The 24411-nt window shown below is 40.4% G+C and overlaps 1 protein-coding gene across 3 annotated transcripts in view; it reads left to right on the top strand.

Moving 5' to 3' along the window:
- The window catches only part of eif2ak4 (eukaryotic translation initiation factor 2 alpha kinase 4), a 131399-nt gene that overhangs the window by 31785 nt on the left and 75203 nt on the right, over window positions 1-24411 (top strand). For 2 of the 3 annotated variants that reach the window (XM_060828744.1, XM_060828747.1), the window contains 6 exons: window positions 127-662; window positions 2724-2839; window positions 8270-8430; window positions 12177-12580; window positions 18800-18872; window positions 22578-22619. In XM_060828744.1, the coding sequence (XP_060684727.1) occupies window positions 127-662; window positions 2724-2839; window positions 8270-8430; window positions 12177-12580; window positions 18800-18872; window positions 22578-22619 (1332 nt within the window). The remainder of the gene's footprint in view (window positions 1-126; window positions 663-2723; window positions 2840-8269; window positions 8431-12176; window positions 12581-18799; window positions 18873-22577; window positions 22620-24411) is intronic. The other variant, XM_060828746.1, reaches the window with a different exon arrangement.

A 24411-nucleotide genomic window follows, 5' to 3' on the forward strand; every position in this document is an offset into this window, starting at 1 on the left:
GATTTGTACTTGTGATTTCTGTGTTATTCCTTCAATACCGTAACAACCACATTTCTACAGCACATATCCCAACCCAGAGGGATGCTGTCAGGAGACGTGACTGAATTTCTGCTTCTGTTTTTCTAGATCCAAGGTGCAGAAAGTGAATTTAACTCTTTGTTGAAACTGAGCCACTCTAACCTGGTACGTTACATGACAATGTGCTGCAAAGAGAAGGAGAACTCCATTTTGGTCAACCTTCTTGTCGAGTATGTTAATGGTTCCAGCCTCTCGGATGCTCTGAACAAAGGGACACGCATTGCAGTTGAGCGACTCCAGCACTATGCAGCACAGCTCTTGGCAGCCTTGGACTACCTCCATAATAACTCTGTGGTACATAAGGTCCTCAGTGCCTCAAGTGTTCTGGTAGATGGGGAAGGCAACGTGAAGTTGACAGATTACAGCATCTCTAAGCGGCTGGCTGACATTTGTAAAGAGGATGTGTTTGAACAGACTAAAGTACGATTCAGTGAGAATGCTCTGCCTTACAAGAGTGGTAAAAAGGGGGATGTATGGAGGCTGGGCCTCCTTCTGCTGGCTCTCAGCCAGGGCAGTGTTGTAAAAGAATACCCAATAACTGTGCCGAACAATCTGCCCAACGACTTTCAGGATTTCCTCAACAAGTAAGTTGCAGACTCTGATTCTGCTACACATTGTCCATGGGTTCTATATCTTGAGATTCTGTTAAGAGGTGAGACTGTTATTTCCTAACTGGTGCCTAGTGCTTAACACAATTCTGCCACAACAGGGCCAATATTGCAAGTGAGAAGCATCAGTTTCCAACCTCAAGGTCCAACTAAGTAATAAAAAAAAGCTCTGTGTAAAACCAACTAAATAATGAAATAGCTACTTTTAATTTCTCTTTTTTTTAAAAAATGTGGTTATCCCTTGCACAATGGGAACTGGTTTGTGAATGAAAACTTTGGAGTATTACCAGAAATATGAATGAAAGAAGAAATTCACACTTCTATAGTGCCTTTCACACAGGTTGTCTTGGTGGTACATTACAGTCACAAATATTTTTAAAATGTAGATTGTGATTTAGCAAATCATGAAGGTCAGTTGCACACAGTTAGGCCCCATAAATGGTGATACAGTAAAAGATTAATTAATCATGTTTTTTTTTCTGAAGAAGGGTCATTAGACACGAAATGTTAACTCTACCTTCTCTCCACAGATACTGCCAGATCTCCTGAGTTTCTCTAACAATTTCTGTTTTTGTTTTATTTTCAGATTTCCAGCATCCACAGTTTATTCTTATGTTTTTAATGTTGGCTAAGACATGCAAAAGAACTCCCTGCCTGTCAGGCAGTCCTCACCATTTAAAACATTCTTGCTGAGCGGTGGATTGTTTCTAAGATATGGTTAATGTTCTCTGGTTTGTGGGAATAGGAGTTATAGTACCTAAGCAGATAGTGTGTTTATGACGAGACATGGGTTGAAAATGCCCTATATCTCAGACTGATACCTTCATGTGACCGTGGAGTTTTATAACTGGCTTATGGGTAGTTTAAAAAAAAAACTCTATTCACGCAAACAGCTGGAATATAAATCAGATATCCAGTTCCTACACAAAGTAGATTATGTTGTGCTGGCTAACTCTGTCATTCTCTTTCTTTGGCTTTCTTTGTCCCTTTCTATTTGGGAAGCAGTTGACCTGTCCTTTGGTGCTTTGTTGCAAGTATGGCTGAGGTTGGTACCTCAGTACAGGGGGATTTTTAAGTTTGAATCCATATCCACATGTTGATCTATTCTGTGTTACACAACTATCAGAATTCTAGTACATTAAAATGAGTGCTGCATCTTCATCTCTCCATCGTCTCAATACAAATGTTCTTCAGGAAGGAAACCAACACTTTGAAAAAACATAAGTCCCCTTAAAAAAGGTGTTTTATGTGGGAAATGGATGTTTCTTTCACTCAATTCATGTAAACAAATTGCCATTCATTGCTGTATCTGTAATAGTGCTTTCTTTGTGCAGCCATTTAGTTTGGATAATTCTATTAATGGAGCTTCACAAGTTGGGTGAATATATGAAAGATTTTCTATATTTACCAATACAATTCTCTTAAAAACTTAGTTGTGACTTAGACACTTGAAGTTCAGATCATTCCCCTTAGAAACTTTGAGTACCTTGTGTGACCTCTTAAATGAAAAGACAGACAAATATGGTTTGATGCCCCTATTGAAGACCAGTTCTCAGTATGGATATACCTTGACTGTTTTCAGTCCTTCAGTTTCACACCTGATTTAGTATGTGTATATCTCTATCTCCTCACAGTGACTGGAAGTCCCTTTGGGTAGAATTAATTATGTAGTTTTCTCCCAGTCACGGTACAACTGAGTGGGAACATAAAGGCTACGATTCATTGGCTCTTCAAAATGTCAGGCAGTGCCTAGTTCATTTCAGTGCATTGTCCTCAACTAAATATTCCATGTATACAGACTATGTGTATTCAACTATCGAAATAATTTAAGCATTGACCAAATAGAATATAATTTCCTTAAGATCCTCTTATTCCGACCCCACCCCAGCCCCATTGATCTGTTGAGAATAGTGGTTTAGTTCAAAATAAAGCATCTAATTGAGTAAACTAATAAAGCTGTGGGCGGTTGTTGGTCATGGAGTAGCTCACAATGTAAATTTTGTCAGATGATGTTTCTAACGTTGACATTTGTTGTAGATGTGTGTGCTTGGAGGATAAGGCACGTTGGAGTCCTCAGCAGCTGCTTGAACATTCCTTTGTGAAGCCCCAACTGGTACCTACACCATCGACCTGCAATGAAGACAGTCGAGAAGGTGAGAGGCCTACCACAAGTACACCACATTAGAAGTTTTCCCTCACCCACCACAAAGTGGCGAGTGTCAGCAAAATCATTAGCCATGAAGAGCTTTCGGTTCTTCCAAGTTCTCTAATCTAGTACACTAGCTCTTAGATTAGATTACTTACAGTGTGGAAACAGGCCCTTCGGCCCAACAAGTCCACACCGACCTGCCGAAGCGCAACCCACCCATACCCCCACATTTACCCCTTACCTAACACTACGGCAATTTAGCATGACCAATTCACCTGACCCGCACATCTTTGGAATGTGGGAGGAAACCGGAGCACCCGGAGGAAACCCACGCAGACACGGGGAGAACGTGCAAACTCCACACAGTCAGTCGCCTGAGTCGGGAATTGAACCCGGGTCTCAGGCGCTGTGAGGCAGCAGTGCTAACCACTGTGCTACCGTGCCGCTCTTCTGTAAAGGCATTTCATTTTTATGAATAGCTTGGATTTTATTGATTATCTTGTTGATTATTGTAACATTTTGGATGTTTTCCTACTATCTTCATTGATTACTAATTACTTGAGTCATATGTTTTACATTTGTTTTGAAGCACTAAGTAATTCATTCTTCATTACTAATGTTGGCATTTTTTGCCACTTGGGATTTTAGAGGGTCAGATTTTAGGTTTTATGTGACATTTCCTAACACTGCATTACTCCAGAACAAGGAACATTTCGTACTCCTGTCTTTTGATTATTCAGGCATTCTAATCAGGGTTTCATTTTAGCACAGTTCGTAAATTGGGCGTGTTTCCTGTATAGTGCTGCCACCAATTTGTTTCTGTATGGTTACTCTCGCTCACATTCTCTAGTAACCTCTCTACACACGCATCATTTGCAACCAGGAGTAGGTTGTTCATCCCAACAAGCTTCCTCTACCATTCAATAAGATCCTGGCTGATAGGATTATAACTTTTCAACCCCTTACTTAACAAGAATATATCTACCTTTGTAATATTCCATCACCTTTTCAAGAGCAGTGTTCCAAAGACTCATGACCCTTTGAAGGAAAAAATGTTGACTTATTGCTGTTTTTAATGGGTGGCTCCTGATTTTCAAGCAGTTTCACTAGTTCTATACTCCCTCATAAACGGAAACGTATTTTCCACGTTCACAGTGTCAGGACTGCTCAGGATTTTGTATACTTCAATCTATTTGTCTTTTGCTCTTCTAAGCTCCAGTGCTTTCAAGCCTACTGTCTATCCTTTTCTCATAAGACAACCTTGATAAAGGAACCTTGGATGACGAGAGCGGTGGAGCTTCTCGTCAAAAGGAAGAAGGAAACTTACATAAGGTGGAGGAAGCTAGGGTCAAGCTCAGCTCTACAGGATTACAGGCAGACAAGGAAGGAGCTTAAAAATGGTCTGAGGAGAGCCAGGAGGGGGCACGAGAAAGGCTTGGTAGAACGGATTAGGGAGAACACTAAGGCATTTTACACTTATGTGAGGAATGAGAGAATGGTTAAAGAAAGAGTAGAGCCGATCAGGAATAGCATAGGGAATTTATGTCTGGAGTCTGAGGATGTAGGGGAAGCCCTAAATGAGTTTTTTGCTTCTGTCTTTACAAAAGAAACGAACTTTGTAGTGAATGAAACCTTTGAAGACCAGGTGTGTATGCTGAAATGGATGGATAGAGGAAGCTGATGTGATGAAAATTTTGTCAAACATTAAGATTGACAATTTGCCAGGCCTCTATTGTTGGTAATTTTTATGAATTATTTTTATATTTTTAAATTAATTTTTAAATTAATTAATTTTTATTAATTACTTGGATGAGGGGATTGAAGGATGGGTCGGCAAGTTTGCAGATGACGCAAAGGTTAGAGGTGTTGTTGACAGTATAGTATAGAGGGCTGTTGTAGTCTGCAGCGGGACATTGACAGGATGCAGAGATGGGCTGAGAGGTAGCAGATGGCGTTCAACCTGGATAAATGTGAGATGATGCATTTTGGAAGGTCGAATTTGAAAGCTGAGTACAGGATTAAGGATAGGATTCTTGGCAGTGTGGAGGAACAGAGGGATCTTGGTGTGCAGATACATAGATCCCTTAAAATGGTCACCCAAGTGGACAGGGTTGTTAAGAAAGCATATGGTGTTTTGGCTTTCATTAACAGGGGGATTGAGTTTAAGAGTCGTGAGATCTTGTTGTAGCTCTATAAAACTTTGGTTCGACCGCACTTGGAATACTGCATCCAGTTCTGGTCGCCCTATAATAGGAAAGATGTGGATGCTTTGGAGAGGGTTCAGAGGAGGTTTACCAGGATGCTGCCTGGACTGGAGGGCTTATCTTATGAGGAGAGGTTGACTGAGCTAGGACTTTTTTCATTGGAGAAAAGGAGGAGAAGAGGGGACCTAATTGAGCTATACAAGATAATGAGAGGCATAGATTGAGTCGATAGCCAGAGACTATTTCCCAGGGCAGAAATGACCAACACAAGGGGTCATAGTTTTAAGCTGGTTGGAGGAAAGTATAGAGGGGATGTCAGAGGCGGGTTCTTTACACAGAGTTGTGAGAGCATGGAATGCGTTGCCAGCAGCAGTTGTGGAGGCAGGGTCATTGGGGACATTTAAGAACTCCTGGACATGCATATGGTTACAGAAATTTGAGGGTGCATACATGAGTATCAGTGGTTGGCACAACATCGTGGGCTGAAGGGCCTGTTCTGTGCTGTACTGTTCTATGTTGTAACCTGGCTATTCCAGGTATTAGTCTAGTGAACCTTCCCGGAACAGCTTCCAACACATTTACATCTTCCTTTAAATAAGGAAGACCAAAACCATGCACAATACTTCATTACAGTCTCACGAGGTGCCCAGTGTAACTAAAACATCACTTCAAAGACTCAAAAATGTTTACAGCACAGAAGGAGGTCATGTATGCGCTGATCAGTAACAAACAAATCTGTCTGAACTAATCCTATTTTCCAATTTTTGGTCCACAGCCTTGGAAGCTATAGCAACACCAGTTGAATTTTAAATACTGCTTAAATTTTGCAAGAGTTTTTGACCCAACCACCCTTTCAGACTCCCTCTGGAGCACCCTCTGAAAGAAAAGATTTTGCCTCAACCCTTTTCTTTGTATTCTACATCTTAAGTTAAATCCAGACTCTCTCTGAATGTAAATGGATTATGCTCCATTATTTTATACAACTATCAGGCTCATCTTAACCTTCGTTGCTGCAAGAAAGATAATGCCCATTCCCTCTTTGTTTAATTTTTTCGGATATTTTTCAGTACTCTGCCCTAGTGTGTCTACTGCATTTTCCTTTCTCGTTGCGAAGACCATGCACAGTACTAAGTTACGGATTGTGTCAATATCTTCCAGGTCCACGTGCATACAGGATAATGGGGCCTGCCCTTCCCAAGTTAATTCTCTTGCTTTTTATATATTTAAAATTTTCTTCGAGTTTACTTATATTCTACATGCCAATGTATCTTATTGTGTTCTCCCTTGGACTTTTTAAATTGTAGTCTTGAGATTCTGCTGTAGTCAAGCCATAAACTTTTTTTTTCTTAATCCTCATCTTTGTTTCTTGACATCTAGAGTTTTCAAGTCTTGGTCATAATCTTTGCCTTTACAGGAATATACTTGTCCAGTACACTTGCTATTTCCTTCATAAATGTCTCCCGCAGCTGTTTGCAGTTACACCTGCGTGCAGTTTCATCCAGTCCACTTGGGTCAAATTGTATCTCGGCTTAGTAAGATTAGCCCTTCCTGGTTTAGAACTTTTATTCCCGTCCCATCCTTCGCTTTTTCCATAGCTATCCTAAATTTAACTGAGTTACAGTCAGTATCTTCTTTCCTACTATTGAGTACTGTTCCACCTACCTCCATCCAGTTTCTCCATTCCAGTTTTCCTGGATGCGATCTAAGAATCTTGTTCCCTTCCTACCCTACACACTAGAACTATCCCAGTTGTTATTTAGACAGTTAAAATCCCCTACTATTGCTGCAATATTATTCCTACACTTCTCTGAAATGTGATTACATGTTTGATTCTCTGATTGTTTGGATGTCTATACTACACACCCAACAGCATGCATGCTTTTTTGTGGATTTCATTTCTATCCATATAGCCTCATGTGATGATCCTTTCAAAATCTCGCTCCTCCTCACTGCTATTCCTTGATTAATATTGCAACACTCCCATTCTATTCCCCTTTGTACTCCTGCATTTATATTCAATTCCCCTTGTGATAAATGATAACGTTCTATTACCATTCTGAGTTACTTGACCTGCATAATAACCTTTGGCAATTCATGTTTGAGGGCACCAGAATATTCTGCATCTGAACTCTGCAATCTCTTACCATTTGGATAATATGCTTTTTTATACTACTTGTCAAAATCTCAGAGTTTCCAAATAGTATTTTTTTATTCACTTGTGGGAACTGGGTGTCATTGGCTGGCCAGACTTTATTGTCAATCCTTAGATGCCTTTGAACTGAGTGGCTTGCTGGGCCATTTCAGAGGACAGTTGAGAGTCAGCCCTACTGTTGTGTGTCTGGAGTCACACGTAGGACAGATGAGGTGAGGATGGCAGATTTTCTTCCCTGAAGGACATTAATGAGCCAGATGGGTTTGTCTGATAATCAGCAATGGGTTTCATGGTTATCCATAGATTTTGTAATTGCAGATTTCTTTCTAATTTAATTCAAATTCCACTAATGTGGCAGGATTTGAACCCAGGTCCCTAGAACATTAGTTGAGTTTCTGAATTAATAATTTAGTGATAGTATATTTAACACATCCTCTCCAACTCACTTGACATCCAGTATCTTTTTGTCACCTCCTTGTGTCCTCTTCACAAGTTGCTTTCCTAGCTATCTTTGTGTTGTCGGCAGATGTGGCATCAATGCCTTCCGTTTCTTCATTTAAATCAATTGTATAAATTTTAAACCGTTAAAGTCCTTTTGCTGATCCTTGCGACTTCTTGAGAGTAGGAGTAGCAGAGGAAACTGGTGAATTGGAAGGTTTATGTGGGAAGGTCAGAGTGGAGAGCTGGCATGCAGGATAGGCAGTGAGCAGTTATGTTCAGCAAGGAAAGGATGAGCAGAAGAAATGACAATGGGCATGTCATTGAGGGGAAAAAGCAAGGGGGAGAGGTGGCAAGCAAGGAGAAACTTTAGAGCTAATAAGTTATTAGGAGTTACTAAGAAGATGTTTTTGGATCAGGGAAGACAATAGGTTTTTATTATAAAAATTGCAGGTCAGGAACATTACCCACCTTATAGAAAAATTGTTTTTCTTTAGCAGGTTGTTGTTTATGAGCACGTTAGGATTGCAGAATGAGAGGAAGCTGTAACTGTATAATGAACTGTATAAAATTCCACTTTATTTTTCATTCCCATTTGTTATGTACACTTCACTAATGTGGCTCGTTTTCCTGTCACCAGATTCAGCAGGTGGAACAGATTGTGCAGAAACTGTTATCCCAAACAGCCAGATCCTCACTGCGTCTCTTTACTCAGACACCCAGAAGCAGCTATCGCGTTATTACAATGAGTTTGAGGAGCTGCAACTTCTGGGGGAAGGTGCCTTTGGAGCTGTCATCAAGGTACCTAACTGGTGCAACAAAATTCTGAACTGTCCCCTCCACAATCTCTGGGAACACTCTCTCTTCATATGTAGATTCATAATGTAATTTATGTTTAAATGTCAACTAAAACACTGGTTTTAAAATGTGTCTGATCACAGTGCCCTGTTTCAAATATAAAGTTGGCGCAAGAGTCAATTAGTTTACTATATTTCCATTCTCCCCTCAGAATGGAGAATTACTGATGAACCTAAATTGTTAATTAGTTTCACTCTGAGTTAAAATTTGACTCCCCATTTGTTGTATAGGTACAACATAGAATTATATCGAATGTACAGCACAAAGTGGGCTTTTTGACTCATCTGTGTAAGGTCTGTGTTTATGCTCCACACAAGCTTCCTCCCCTCCAATTTGTCTCACCATATCAACATATTGTTCCGTTTGTGTCTCTGGTTTCTCCAGTTTTTTAATATGATATCTTTCACATCATACGATTGTATCAGCTCATTTTGCAGACAATACTTTTAAAATATCATGGTGATTGTTAGGCAGGCAGTCATAGCATTATCATAATTGTCTAGTTAATAGTTAATTTTGTGATGTTGGTTTTGGAATGAATAGAAACATATACTACAATGGCTGTTCAGCTCATCATGTTTATACTGGTCTTTGAAGGAACTGCCCAACTTGATTCACACTTTTTTGCTCTCCTCATTGTATTGCAAATTTGGAATAATTTTGGCCTGGGCACAAAGTTCTCCTGCAGATAGATCAGTGTTGAGAATTGACAAGGTCTTCATTTAATGTTATAGTAAAGATATCTCAATTTTTTTTGTGTTGTGCAGTGAAGTAATGGTATAAATTGTGTAGTCAAGTATTCTGCCATATTCAGGAGCAACAGTACTACAGTTGAACCAAACTTGCACACCAATATGAATTTATATGGTATTTTTTAAATTGGAAAACCTTTCCCAAAGAAAAATAAATTTATGAAGATTGAGGGAAGTACCCAGCATGCATACTAGTGAAGCATGAGTTGGTGCTTTTAGGAGGGAAACCTGAGTACAAGTGGGTGGAGAAAAACAATCAGCATTAAAATGATCAATTTTGTGTAGCTGATGTGTTAAAATGGTAGTAGGCACTGACAAACTCCTTTCATCCCACCCTCATAAAGTCATTATCATAGAGATGTAGAGCATGGAAACAGACCTTTCGATCCAACTCGTCCATGCCAACCAGGTATTCCAACCCAATCTTGTCCCACCTGGCCCATATCCCACCAAACCCCTTCTATTCATATACCCATCCAGATGCCTTTTAAATGTTGCAATTGTACCAGCCTTCACCACTTCCTCTGGCAGCTCATTCCATATACATACCACCCCCTGCGTGAAAAAGTTGTGCTCCTTAGTTCTCTTTTATATCTTTCCCCTCTCACCCTAAATCTTCTAGTTCTCGACTCCCCACTCTTCTAGTTCTGGACTCCCCGTCCCAGGGAAAAGACTTTGTCTATTTATCCTATCCATGCCCCTCATGATTTTGTAAACCTCTATAAGGTCACCCCTCAGCCTCCGATGCTCCAGGAAAAACAGCCCCAGCCTGTTCAGCCTCTCCCTATAGCTCAAATCCTCTAACCCTGGCAACATCCTTGTAAATCTTTTCTGAACCCTTTCAAATCTCACAACATCTTTCCAATCGGAAGGAGTCCAGAATTGCATGCAGTATTCCAACAGTGGCCTAGCCAATGTCCTGTACAGCCGCAACATGACCTCCCAAATCCTGTACTCAATACTCTGACCAATAAAGGAAAGCATACCAAATGCCGCCTTCACTATCCTATCTACCTGCGTCTCCACTTTCAAGGAGCTATGAACCTGCACTCCAAGGTCTCTTTGTTCAACAATGCTCCCTTGGACCTAACTATTACGTGTATAAGTCCTGCTAAGATTTGCTTTCCCAAAATGGAGTACCTCGCATTTATCTAAATTAAACTCCATCTGCCACTTCTCAGCCCAATGGCCCATCTGATCAAGATCCCGTTGTAATCTGAGGTAACCTTGTTTGCTGTCCACTACACCTCCAATTTTAGTGTCATCTGCAAACTTACTAACTAAACCTCCTATGTTCATATCCAAACCATTTGTGTAAATGACAAAAAGTAATGGACCCAGCACCGATCCTTGTGGCACTCCATTGGTCGCAGGCCTCTGGTCTGAAAAACCACTCTCCACCACCACCCTCTGCCTGCAACAGCCCTTGATACTGTCAACCTTTGTGACATTGGTAAATTTACTAATCCAACCAAGCCATTTATAAAAGCTACAAAGAGCAGAGGCCCAAGAACAGAGCCCTCTGGGACACGACTCACCACTGACTTCCAGGCAGAATACTTTCCATCTACAACCACACTCTACCTTCTGTCAGTCTCTCTGAATCCAGAGAGACAAATCTCTCAGTATCCCATACCTCCTGACTTTGTGAATGAGCCTACCATGGGGAACCTTATCAAATACCTTGCTGAAGTCCAAAAACAGCACATCCACTACCTGACTTTTTTCAACCTGTCTTGTCACCATCTCGAAGAACTCAATAAGATTTGTGAGGCATGACCTGCCCCTCACACAGCCATGCAATGCTTTTCCAAATAATCATAAATCCTTTCCCTCAGAATTCTTTCCAAAACCTTGCTGACCACAGACGTAAGATTGACTGGTCTGTAATTGCCAGGGATTTCTCTATTACTCTTCTTGAAAAGAGGAACAACATTCACTTCTCTCCAATCCTCCGGTGCGATTCCCGTGGAGCGTGAAGAAGCAAGATTTTCACCAGCGGCTTAACAACCTTCTTTCTCGCTTCCCAGAGCAACCTAAGATAAATCTGGTTTGGCCCTAGGGGCTTATCAATCTTAATGTTTGCCAAAGTTTCCAGCACATCAACATCCTCAATCTCAATCTGTTCAAGCTTGTTTCCCAGCTCCTCAAAGTTCTCATTCACAACAAGGTCCCTTTCCTTAGTAAAAACCAAAGCAAAAACTCATTAAGGGCTTCCCCTATCTGCCCAGACTCTGCGCACAAGTTCTGTACGCTATCCCTGACTGGCCCTGCCTTCTCCCTGATCATTCTCTTATTCCTCACATATGTGTAAAATGCCTTTAGGTTCTGCCTAATCCTTCCTACCCAGCCTTTTTCATGTGTGCCCCCCTGGCTCTCCTCAGTCCATTTTTGAGCTCCTTTGATCCAAATAATATTACAGTTTTACCAGTTTGTAATCAGAAATCAACAAAAGGAGTGCTATAAGTTATCATATGAAATTACTGTAATTCATTGGGTTTTTGTCTTTATTCGTTTCGAGATCAATTGAGTTTTTGCTAATGATACGGTATTTTGGACTGTAGCATGAATTTGAGCCCTTCAAAGGTGGTATCCATGTAATAGTCAATTCCATAAATTTAACCTTAAAAATAGTCTAAAAGGTTTGATTTTTACATGAGTATGTATGGTACTAATCCATTATTTTGATGTACTATTTGACATGAATCACAATGTCCCTACGGACATGTGATGGTTCCTAAGCATTTGCAAATGTTCATCTCCCGCAAAATTCTGTGGGCTTGATAAATTGTATTCTCTCCTATCCCCGGATAGATATTTGCTTTGACCATTTTAGATGGTTGTCTTAAAAACAAACTTCTTTATTGTCGTCTTCAATATCATGCATTCTTATGACCTTAAATAGTTATTTAAATTCAACACTCTGCTTGATTTCAGGTGAAGAATAAATTAGATGGCTGCTATTATGCTGTTAAACGCATTCTGGTGAATCCTTCCAGTAAACATTTCCGTAGAATAAAGGGTGAAGTGACATTGCTATCACGTCTGAACCATGAAAACATTGTAAGGTACTACAATGCTTGGATTGAGAAACATGAAATCCAGCCTGCCTCAAGCCCATCCTCAGAAAACGTGCCAGAGACTCCACCCCAACCTGAGGCGGATTATCAAAAAAAGCTAATGATGTCCGATGACATTGAAAAGAATGCCCCACCCCCCGTCACGACCAGTTCCGTGGAATGGAGCACATCATGTGACAGATCATCGAGCATTAAGTGCACTGAGAGAGAGTCGAGTGATGAGGATGATGATGAAGAGGATGTATTCTGCGCATCGTTTTTGTAAGTATGAACCAGAATTCCGTACTAGCTAATACGTTTGGACCTGATTGGCTTTTTGGTTTGGGGTACTATTTGCAAGCTATTTCAAATAGCAAATGTAGTGCAAGCTCAGAGATTCAGTGGAGATTCAGGACCAGCCTACTTTTCCATTGTTATGTCCTCCTCAGGATAGTTTCATTCCTGTCCTGAAGATGTTGACTGATGCTGTATTTGGATAAACAGATAACTGCAGGCCTCCAATATTTCACCCAGATGAACGTGGATAATGAGTACTGAGGACCATTTTAGCTGAAACTTTTCAGCTGAGGCTAATGATATCTTTGCCTGCAATCCATGTTCATACTGTCCTATAGACGTCACTGAGTATAGAGCAAGAGCATTGAGCTGGGCGATTTTATAAAAAAAAGAATAAGGCATAAAGTTATGCTCTCAATTAATTATCTTAAGTATTTGCATTGCTCGGAATCGCGCCATAGTAAACATTGGGACGTGGGGCCAAAAACTTGAGTTGGATTTTAAGGAACATCTTAAAGACAAGGTTGAAAAAATATTAAGTTTAGGGAGGGAACCCCAGAGCTTTGGCATAGATGCCTGACTGCCAATAGAGGGTCAAAAGAAAGTGGCATGCAAAGAGGGAGGAACTGGAGAAAAGATGGTGTTTGAGGAGGGTTGTAAGACTGGATGAGATTACAAATGTAGGAATGAACAAGATTCTGAAAGGATTTAAAAATAAGGATGCGCTCAACCTCATGGAGGATGGAAGAGTGGAACACTAACTACAAGAGCTCTAGTTGTCTGACCAAAGAAATAAAATGGACTGAGAGAGGCTGGGTTATTACTACGGAAAGGATAATCTCCATACCAAGCAGATTGTAGTATGTATCACCTTCCTTTCATTTAACAGGTAGCAATGCTTAACTTGTTTAAGCTCATAGAACACTGGCAGGTCAGCAAGAATGAAAGTTAGGGATCCCCTAGTGTCTGCTTGCTGAAGTTACCATGCTCACAAAGGAAGTGCATTGGCTGCTTCTCCTGCTTGGACAGTTCTTTCAATTTGGGCATTGTTTTGGATGATACATTGAAACGAAGGTCTATCCTTTCAGTGCCTCTGATCAAGATCAGATAAGAACTAAACCTGGCATCTGTCTAGATTTGTGTTCCATTTCTGTGTGATGGAAAGCTGCTTGCGGAAAGCAGCGTGGAGGATACAAAGAGGCTGCAAAGAGATACAGATTGGTGAAATTAATGGTCAACAAGGTGGCAGATGCAGCATAATGTGATGTTATGCCTGAGATGGGAGGTGTGCTTTGTCTGTCTTTGGTCTCATTACTCCACGGATCATAACGTAAATTTTACTATTTTACACTGTTTCCAATATGGCCAATCTTATGCTTTCTCTGGATTAGGCTAGGATTAAAAAAATCCATCATCTAGGCTTCTTTAAACAGTAGAAAATTATTCATTTTATTGTGAAACAAAACTTCTTTAATGAAGATGCAAAACAGGCCAGCATACTGTTCGTAAAATGAAAATTTCAATGTTTATCCTCTAGATTTTCCAACACATGCATATATCTGATAAAAGAAAATATAAACAGATTTCTTTCTACAAAGATTCGCTATTTTAAAAAAACAACATTTTAACCAATAAGTCTTGGTTCTTGAAATGGTTACCATGGTTGTAGGTGTGACATGCTGGTGCACAGGTGCATGTGGTGTAACTGTGAATATTTGTAGATGCAGTCAATGAGGAAATCATGACGACCTCTTTCAGGGGCTTCTCATATGACAGTACCTAGACCAGCACTCCAGATTCCACAAAAAGATTCATTTTCAGAAACCATAGAATTGAGCTGGGCAACATTTCTACTTTAGTAGGTTTCTCCCCAGTTGCTCCAAACATTATCTAACATAAAAACTGGAACCTGACTGTCATAAACTGAGGCAAGTGATCTCCAGTAAACAAGTGGTTATCACAAGATGTATGACTGATCTGATTGTGGTGTCAGCTCCGTTTTCATGTCTATGCACTCTTTCTGCACTTTCTGCACCCCCCACCCCACCCCACCCCAAGAAAAGAAGACCACTGACAATGCATAAGAATCTATCTTACTGAACTTTGAATATACTCCATAATTCAGTCTCTACTGCCAATTGGGGAAGAAAATGACCAAGATTAAAGATCATCTGAGAAAAGTTAATCTTTTGCCTCAGTCTTACATGGGTGATCCTGAATTTGTAAACTCTAGAGTCCCTCTACAAAAACATGCTCAGCATCCACCCTCTCAGATCTACTCAGGATTTTATATGTTTCAATAAAAACATATTTTTCTAACTTTTTTTGAATATCAGCCCAACTTGCTTAACCTTGTAAGATAACCCCTTTCATCTGTTGAGTGAACATTCTCTGAACTGCTTCAATTGCAATTGTTTCCTTCCTTAATTAAGGAAGCCTAATGTGGATTCAGTAAAGCCATGAATAGCTTGGCAGCACTTGCCTACTTCTGTGTTCTATTCCCCTTGCAATAAATACCAACATTCCATTTGCCTGCCTGCCCAGTTGCTGTTCCTACATGCTAATGTTTTCATGTGATTCATGCACTTGGATACCCAGATCTCTCTGTGGCAGAGATCCAAGGAATTGGAACCATGCAGGATTTCAATCAGAAGATGATATCCTCAATTGAGGTACAGGTCTAATCATGTTCCTCAATTTGTCTCACCTCCCATTGTCCACCCCATCTAGCTTCCTCCAAACCCCTTGACTCCCCCTTCTACTCCAGCTGCCCATCACCTCCAGTGCCCACTGACCACTCTGACAACCTCCTGCCCTGTTTCCCCGATTCAGTCAATGGCGGACTGATGATAAAAGAAAAAATACGCATTAGACAATCTTCAAAAGAGAAGTAAGGCAAACCTGCCTCCTTTTGGGTCTGGCCCTTGACAAACTTGTCGTAAATGATCTGGGCTTTGAGCACAAGTTTGGAGCTGGTCTTTGTGTTCTTGTAGTCCTCACAGGCGGGACAGAAGTAAATGTTTTTCTTGTTCAACATTGTTAAGGAAGACTTGGAATGCAGCCTTTCCACCTGGAAAGAGAGAGAGAGAGAGAGAATTTGATTCTGCTTCCATGTGAAGGATCTGTCCATTCCCACTCTTACAACTATTTCTAAATCAGACCCCCCCCACCCCAAATTGCAATTTGAGCACAGAAGGTGATGGGTAGAGAATAGCATTGCAATATTGTCACTGGTCTAGTCATCTAAAGACCCCAGGCTAATATTCTTGGATTTCCTGTTCCTTGGATGCTGCCTGACCTGCTGTGCTTTAACCAGCAACATATTTTCAGCTCTGATCTCCAGCATCTGCAGACCTCACTTTTTACTCTAATATTCTTGGGACCTGGGTTCAGATTCTACCACATCAGCTAGTGGAATTTAAATTCAGTTAATAAGTCTGAAATTGATAGCTTTCATTACTGAAACTAGCTTTTGTTGTTCATTGTACAATCCCCATATATGATTCACTAACGTCCTTCAAGGAAGAAAATCTGTCCTTCTTACCTGGCCTGGCTTCCGTGTGATGCCAAACCCGCAGTAATGTGAAGATTCAGAAGAGATATACCAAGATATTGCTGGAACTGGAGGATTTGAATTTTGGGGGAGAGGCTGGGGCTTTTTTTCACTGAGATGTAGGAGGTTAAAATGTGACCCTAAGAGGTTTATAGAATCATGAGGGGTATAGAGAAAGTGAATGACAGGTGTCTTTTCCTGAGGGTGTGGTATTTCAAGACTAGGGAGCATACTTAAGGTGAGGTGGGGGGGAGAAAGAATTTTTTAAAAAAAAGCAGAAGGGGCATTTTTTTTACACAGAGGGTGTTGAATGAACTCCCAGAGCAAGTGGTGGATACAGGTACAGTTGCAACATTTCAAAGACATTTAGATACGTACATGAATAAGAAATATTTGTTGGGATAAGGCCAAGCACAGGCAGGTTGGACTAGTTTAGTTTTGGGCTTATGGTCAGTATGGACTGGTTGGACTGAAGGGTCTGTGTCTGTGGTGTATGACTCTGTTTCACACATCATTTATTCTATTTTGCGAAAGTACAAATGGCATCATGTCAATGGAGAAGCCATTGTGGATGCTGAGGAGAGTAAAATGTGTTGTGGTTGTAACACTAGAAGCATGGCACTTATCCATGAACTCCATCAACAAGCACATTGACCTAGATCCAATTTACCTGCCACTGTAACGAACAAAGGAAGTAGCAGGAACAGGACCAAATAAACTCCAGAAGATGCAGTACAGAAGCGCTTCACAGGAGGCTCCAAAGCACTGAAGATGTCACCTAGACAGGGGACGAAACGTCTGCAAATCAACTTCCCAGCTTGATAAACATATCCACAACCACGACGACTGGCACCTGAGCTACAAATTTTACACAAACCTTGAAGAGTGAATAGTTGAGAGACAGACATTTTAAGATGAAGCTAAATTAATGTATTACTGTGATCTATTTTGGCAATCAATATACAAATGGTCAATGAATGCTGGACCATTAAATTCATGACCATTAGTGTCTATCTCTGGGATGTGTGCAACATCTAGTCTATGGGGCAACAGTAATGGAACAATATTTACATTGAACATAAATTGCATAGTGGCATGGGAGTAACTATGATGAGTTCTTATTCCACTGCTCCTATTTTATGGTTTAAATATAACATTTGATGTGACGGGAAACAGTAACACTAGCCTGACCAGCAGAAATTCAGATGGCATAAATGTAGAATGTTGCATTAACTTTTGCTCACATTTTGTGCAGTCTAGATGAAACAGTGTACCCATATCAGTGTGCTGGTGATGTTCTGTGCCACATTGTACAAAGAAATACTCTTAAATGTAGTGCCGGAAGAGCAAAGCTAGCCATTTGGTGTTGAAGGTTAGCATTTCATCTGAGATTCTCAAACAGATCACATTCAGAACAAGCATTAGTCTGGACTCGGCCAATACAATTCAAGATTTGGGATTTTATTTCTGATTAGGGTAATCTTAACCTAAAAATTCCAGTTGATAGGATCAGATTGGACACTGGTTTATAATTTGCCTGATTTTAAATATCCTTTTGAAGTTGTTCCATCTGATTTTAAATAACTTTGGTTCTATTTAACATTCATGACTTATGCTTTTGAAAACAACACTGCTGACACTTAAGAAATTCAAAAGAATTGTGAACGTGGATCTAACAAACAGAATTTCTAACCATATAAGCAGAAATATTTTATTCTTTGCTTAATCCTGACCTTTGGATTTAAGGTGTTCAACACCCTACGCCTTTAACTTTCTATATTGTAAGTCCATGTAAACAAGTCATGGTGTCTTTGGGCATCACCTTTCTTTTCTACTAATTCACAGGATAAGGGGGTCACTGGCTAGGCAGCATTTATTACCACGATCTTATTGAATGGCAGAGCAGACTAGCAGGGCATGCAGCATTTCATTATCCCTATGGCTGCTGTTAATCACTGTGTGTGTGTACACAGTGACTTCCCCCTGCACAGCTGTGTACTTTAACTGCTGGGTCATGTACTCATCAAGTCAACACAGCAGATAGAATTCACATTCTAACCTTTGCTTTGAACTACTTAATAAAAAGAAATAAGGCTATAATAAAAGAAGTACAATGACAAGAAACTGCTTGATGTGGCACAGTGATTCCAGCAATACATGTACTTGGAATTTTGAAACTGTAATTGGTAAACTGCTTTGAAGATATTGTTGTGATTAAACTCATGAAAATTTTGGGATTCTTTACGGAATACAATCCCTACAGTATGGAAACAGGCCCTTCCACTCAACAAGCCCACACCGACCCTCCGAAGAGTAACCCAGCCAGACCAATTCCCCAACCATAATATCCTGTTTTATCCCTGACTAGTGCACCTAACCTACGCATCCCTGAACACTGGGCAATTTAGTATTGCCAGTTCACCTAACTTGCACATCTTTGGATTGTGGGAGGAAACCCACGCACGCATGGGGAGAATGTGCAAACTCACACAGACAGTCACCCAAAACTGGAATTGAACCTGGGACCCTATCACTGTGAGGATGCATTGCTAACCATAGGGCAACCATGCTGCCCATTGGTGGGGAAGGAGATAGTCTCTCAGCCTCTTAATTGCACTGAATTTTATATCAAATGTATTCTGTTTCTACAGACCAGTTGACATTTATTCAGACAGTGACATTGTCTTTGAGAATGGCAGTGGCAACAGCAACAACAACCCTGCGGTGAGTAATCAGTATATTACTTGCAAATAAGCAGCTTGGCTCAATTTGGAAGTCTCTACCTAAGTAAAAAGGTTGTAGGTTACAGCCATTACATTGTTTTGATTCTCTTGTACAGCTTTTCAGTTATTCTCTGGAGCACTTTGTGGATTATGATATCTAAAGACATTGTTCAGGAATAAACTGAATCTGATGGCATGAAGGAGCTCAATAGTCTATTGAGAATCTAAAACTCCCTGTTTTCCTGGCTACCAACTGATATTCGGCTCTCTTCACACCATTGCACTCGGCACCTTTTCCCATTGTTATACCTATTGATATTATCAGTCATTAACAAGCTAGGACTGGAGATTCAGTCCTACAATTGATTCAGTGCCTCTGGTACTTGGTTTGAATGCCTGGGCAGAGCAGCAGAAAGTCATTGGGTTCTGTTTATTGCCAGAGCAGGCATAAATGAATCATTTCCTGGATAGCAAGCTGTAACGAGTGATGTGCCAAGGGGGCACATCAGTACTGGGGCCTCAACTTTTCATCCAAGTAATTCATATAAATAGTAAAGAGACTGAGGTATGGTTGCTAAATTAGCTGATGATTATAAGATAGATAGGAAATTAAGTTGTGAAGAAAACATAATGTTGCTATAGAGGGATATTGCTAGGTTGAGTGAGTTGTCGTAGAGCAGGCTAATGGAGTAAATTATGAGAAAATGTGAAATTTGACTGAAGAATAAAAGCATCTCCAAATGATGAATGATTGCAGAGCTCTGAGATGTGGAGGGATTTGGGTGCCCTAGTGCATCAGGTACAGCAAGTAATTATGTAAACTATTAGGGGAATTGAATACAAATGTTAGAGAGGTAATGCTTCAGTTCCACAGGTCATTAATGAGATCATAGCTGGAGTGCGATGTACAGGTTTCCTTACTTCTGGTTGGAGCAATTCAAAGATTTGTTGCACTAACACCTGGAATGACTTTTGAAGAAATATTAGACAGTCTCGGGGTGGTGGGGGGGGGCGGGTGGATTGTCGGGGGGATTGGGGGGGGGGGTGGCTAATGTTGTGCATTTATTTAAGAAAGCCCATCAGGAGAAACTTGGGAAATATAGATCGGTCAGTCTGACGTCAGTGGTAGGTTGGTGTGCGGGGGTTTTGAGAGATAGGGTTTCCATGTATTTGGAGAGGCAAGGACTGATGAGGGCTAGCTAGCATCGTTTTGTTTATGAGGAATTGTATCTCACAAAATTAATTGAGTTACCTGAGGAAGTAACCAAAGAAATTGATGAGAGCAGAGTGGTAGACGTGGATTGCACAGATTTTATTAAAGCGTTTAGCTAGGTTCCGCCTCGTAGACTAATTAATAAAGTTAAATCACATAGGTTTCAGGGAGAGCTTGCCAATTGGATGCAAAATTGGCTTGATGGTAGGCTGTGGTAGAAGATGTTATTTGGACTGGAGACCTGTAACCAGTGATGATCCACAGGGCTCGGTGCTGGGTCTGCTGTTGTTTGTCGTTTATATAAATGACTTGGATGGGAACTTAAGAAGCATGGTTAGTAAGTTTGCGGATGGCACCAAAATTGGTCACGTAGCCACCAGTGAAAAGATTGATTTAAGATTACAAATGATCTTGATTAATTGGGCCAATGGGCTGAGGAGTGCAGATGAAATTTAATTTGGTAAAATGCAAGACATTGCAAAACTAGCAAAGACAGGACATTTCTACAGTTAATAGTAGGCCCTGAGTAGTGTTGTCAACAAAGAGACCCAGGCTTCTTTGAAATTTACTTCACAGATAGACAACGTAGTTAAGAAGGTGTTTAGCACACTTCTCTTTGTTGCTCAGACCGTTGAGTATAGGATTTGGAATATCATGTTGAGGTTGTACAGGACATTGGTGAGACCACCTTTGAGTACTGCTTGCAGGTCTTGTCACTCTGCTATAGGAAGGATATTTTTTAAATTGGAGAGGATTTCTGAAAAGATTTATCAGGATGTTGCTGGGACTGGAGGATTTGAGTTATAAGGTGAAGCTGGATGGGCTGGGACTTGTTTCGTTAGAGTGTAGGAGGTTGAGGTGTGACATTATAGAAGTTTATAAAATCATGAGGGACATGGATAAGATGAATAGCAAAAGCCTTTTCCATCAGGTGGGGGTTCATAATTAGGCAGCATACTTTTAAGATGAGAGAAGATTTAAAAGGGATCCAAGGGGTAACCTTTTCACATAGAGGATGGTTCATTTGTGGAATGCACTGCCAGAGGATGTGGTGGATGCAGGTACGGTTATGACATTTAAAACCTCTTTGGACAGGCAAATGATAGGAAAGGTTTAGAGGGATATGGGCCAAATGCAGGCAAGTGGGACTTGTTTATTTTGGGCTACACGGTCAACATGGACGAGTTGGACTGGAAGGCCTGTTTCTATTTAGAAGAGTAAGAAACAGCTTGATTGAATCACGTAAGATCTTAAGGAAACTTCACTGGGTGGATGTAGAAAAGATGTTTCCTCGTGTCGGTGAATCTATAACTAAGAGTCACCAGTTTAAAAATAAGAAGTTGTATATCTAAGGTAGAGATGAGGATTTTTTTTTGGTTCTGGCATTGGCATTGGAGACAGTCCAAAAAATGTTCACTTGATTGACTGGTATGGATGAATTTTCCTATGAGGCAAGGTTGGGCCTGTACTCGTCGGAGTATAGAGGAATGAGAGAAAACCTTTTATTGAAACATATCAGATTCTTAGGTAGATGTGGACAGGATTCTCCCCTTTGTAGGAGACTCCAGGACCAGTTAGAATAATCTCTCTGCTCCAAGACTTTTAACCTTAATTGTCATCTTAAATGGTTGCCCATTTGAGAGAGAGAGAGGAGGAGGAGGAGGAATTTTTTTCAGAAAGTAGTGAATCTGTGGGATTCTTTACACTGAGAACTGGTCAGGCTGTGTCATTAATTATATTTAGGGCTGAAATGGACAATGTTTTAATTGGTAAGGGAATCAAGTTATTTTGGGAAAAGGTAGGAAAATGGAGTTGAGGATTATCAGATGAGCTGTGATCTTATTGAGTGTCATTCGATTCAGTTGGTCAAATGGCTGACTTTTGCTCTTATGTCTTATGGTCTAAAATTAAGCAGTTAATGAAGTCACAGTATTTTCTTTCAGGTTTTTGAATAGGGTTGGCAGCAACTGTTAAAATCAGAATCCACAGTATACCATTGAGTTGCATAGGAAAAGTTTAATTGATGGTCCAAATGAGCTGATCTTAGTTGGCTGCATCTTTGCTGAGGGAGAGCCTTTCATTTGTGATCACAATTTAGAGGCCCCTATGTGTATGTTTATTGAACCTGTCACTGATCCTAGCCAGGATGGCCTGCATAATTGAACGATCTCTTATACTCTCTTATATGCTTGTGTGAAAATAATTTCCACTTTCATGTGGCAAAAGAAGGCTTCTGGCATGCTTAGTGTTGTATACTGGTGGCTGATGGGAAGGGTGGAGGTAGCAAATATTCTATACTTAATATCTGTATTCCTAAGATTGGTTGTTGCCATGGCTCATTGTCTGTAGGCATGTAAAGTACAATTCCAACTCAAAATGAGCCCTGGTACAACCACTTCTATTTATCATTTAAAATTGTTTATTATGGTCCAGGTTATGCTGTTTGTGCCCATTTGGGCACCATCTTATAATGATGCTGTCTCTTTCCTTTAGGACTTCCGATACACTGTTGACTTTTCATCCTTTTCTGAGCTGGTATGTCAATGCAGTCAGTGGTGTGACATTTGAGTGTTAATACTGATTAAGGCATAAATCTGCATTTAAATTCAGTGCATTCTACACAATGTGTGATTGTGTCCCAAGTGGCCAGATCCCTTTGAAAAGTGGAAAAAATTCATGAAATTCTGCATGAGAGGCTTCCTGGATGTAGGATTTGGGTGAATATTTATATTTGAGTAGAATCATCAAGTTAAAATTTAAATTCCAAAAGGACAAGTGGGTTAGGGTTGCACGAGAGATTAAAATGTAATTTTAAAAAATCAAAATAGGAATGGAATTCACCCAATTTTAATAGAGATGGAATGAATGACTAACTAACTAACCCACTGATTGGATGTAGTTGGTCTTTGAATGCTTGGTAGTTCTGCTATAACGTGCGTTTGTTCATGCAAATTTGCGATAACACGATTGACTAATTGGGGGCACTGTTTCAAAAGTGCAAACTTTTAAAGTATGTATTGGTTATAACTCAATTCCTGCCCCATTAGATTAAATGATGCTGTTATTACTTGATTTGCTCATAATGGGGTTGCACGAGAATGGACTACCGTGTTAGAGCAGAACTGACGGTACTATGAAGCTGCATACCTTCATTTTAAGTTAAAAATCACACAACACCAGGTTAAAGTCCAACAGGTTTAATTGGAAGCACACTAGCTTTCGGAGCGACGCTCCTTCATCAGGTGGTAGTGGAGGGCTCAATCCTAACACAGAATTTATAGTAAAAATTTACAGTGTGATGTAACTGAAATTATACATTGAAAAATTGATTGTCTGTTAAGCCTTTCATCTGTTAGAATACCATCGTAGTTTCACTTCTTTCATGTGTAAATCACAAAACATTTTTTTTAAAAAGTTGCATTCTCGGGTTAGCTGTTAACAATGGTGATAGCTAGACAATATGTTGAAGGTGTTGGCTGCCTGTGTTCTCTGTCTATGCCATGATGTTTAGATTGATTCTAATCTAAAAAGTGAGATAACGGAGTTTTACATGAATGCATGCAGTTTTTGAGCAAAGTACAATGTAACCCTGCCAGTACAAATTCACGTCACAAAATATATGCGTGCATGTGGGTCTTTGTCTGTCTGGGTTGGGGGTTGAGAGTATGAGAGAGTGTGTGTGTGTGTGTGTGTGTGTGTGTGGTGAGTGCAGAGTGTCTTAAGTCTGTGAGGGTGTGTGTGTGTGTATCGTGCAAAGGTGGTCGCCTGTAATGTGACATGAACCCAAGGTCCCGGTTGAGGCCCTCCCTATGGGTACCAGAATCCTGGTGCTCCCTTTCTAATGGCAGTGGATCTACCTGCAGCAGTTCAAGAAGGCAACTCACCACCACCTTCTCAAGCGCAACTAGCTACAGGCAATAAAATGCTGACACAGCCTGTGACACCCATATCCTATGAATGAATTTTCTCATAACTGCAGTGTTTGTTTACATAGACCTTTTTTTATGTTCCATGGGATATTCAGAAAACTGGTTTGCAAGACTTCTTGACCTCACAACAATTCTATTGCCTAGAGCCTATCTCTAGTAAAAAGAAAACAAGCCCTGAATCATGCACTGCTGAAGAACACCATTCCATCTCATGGATCTGCGCTGGCTCTTTGGAAGAGCTACATAGATGGTCCCACTCATCTGCCCTTAGTCCTCCAAATATTTTCTTTTCAAATATATATTCCAGTTTCTTTTTGAAAGAGCTACTGGAACTGCTTCCACCACCCTACCACTTAGTGCATAAAAGCAGTGTACCTCATTTTATTCTGGGACCGTTT

This window comes from Hemiscyllium ocellatum, chromosome 8 (genome assembly GCF_020745735.1).
Source record: "Hemiscyllium ocellatum isolate sHemOce1 chromosome 8, sHemOce1.pat.X.cur, whole genome shotgun sequence".
Taxonomy (NCBI): Eukaryota; Metazoa; Chordata; class Chondrichthyes; order Orectolobiformes; family Hemiscylliidae; genus Hemiscyllium; species Hemiscyllium ocellatum.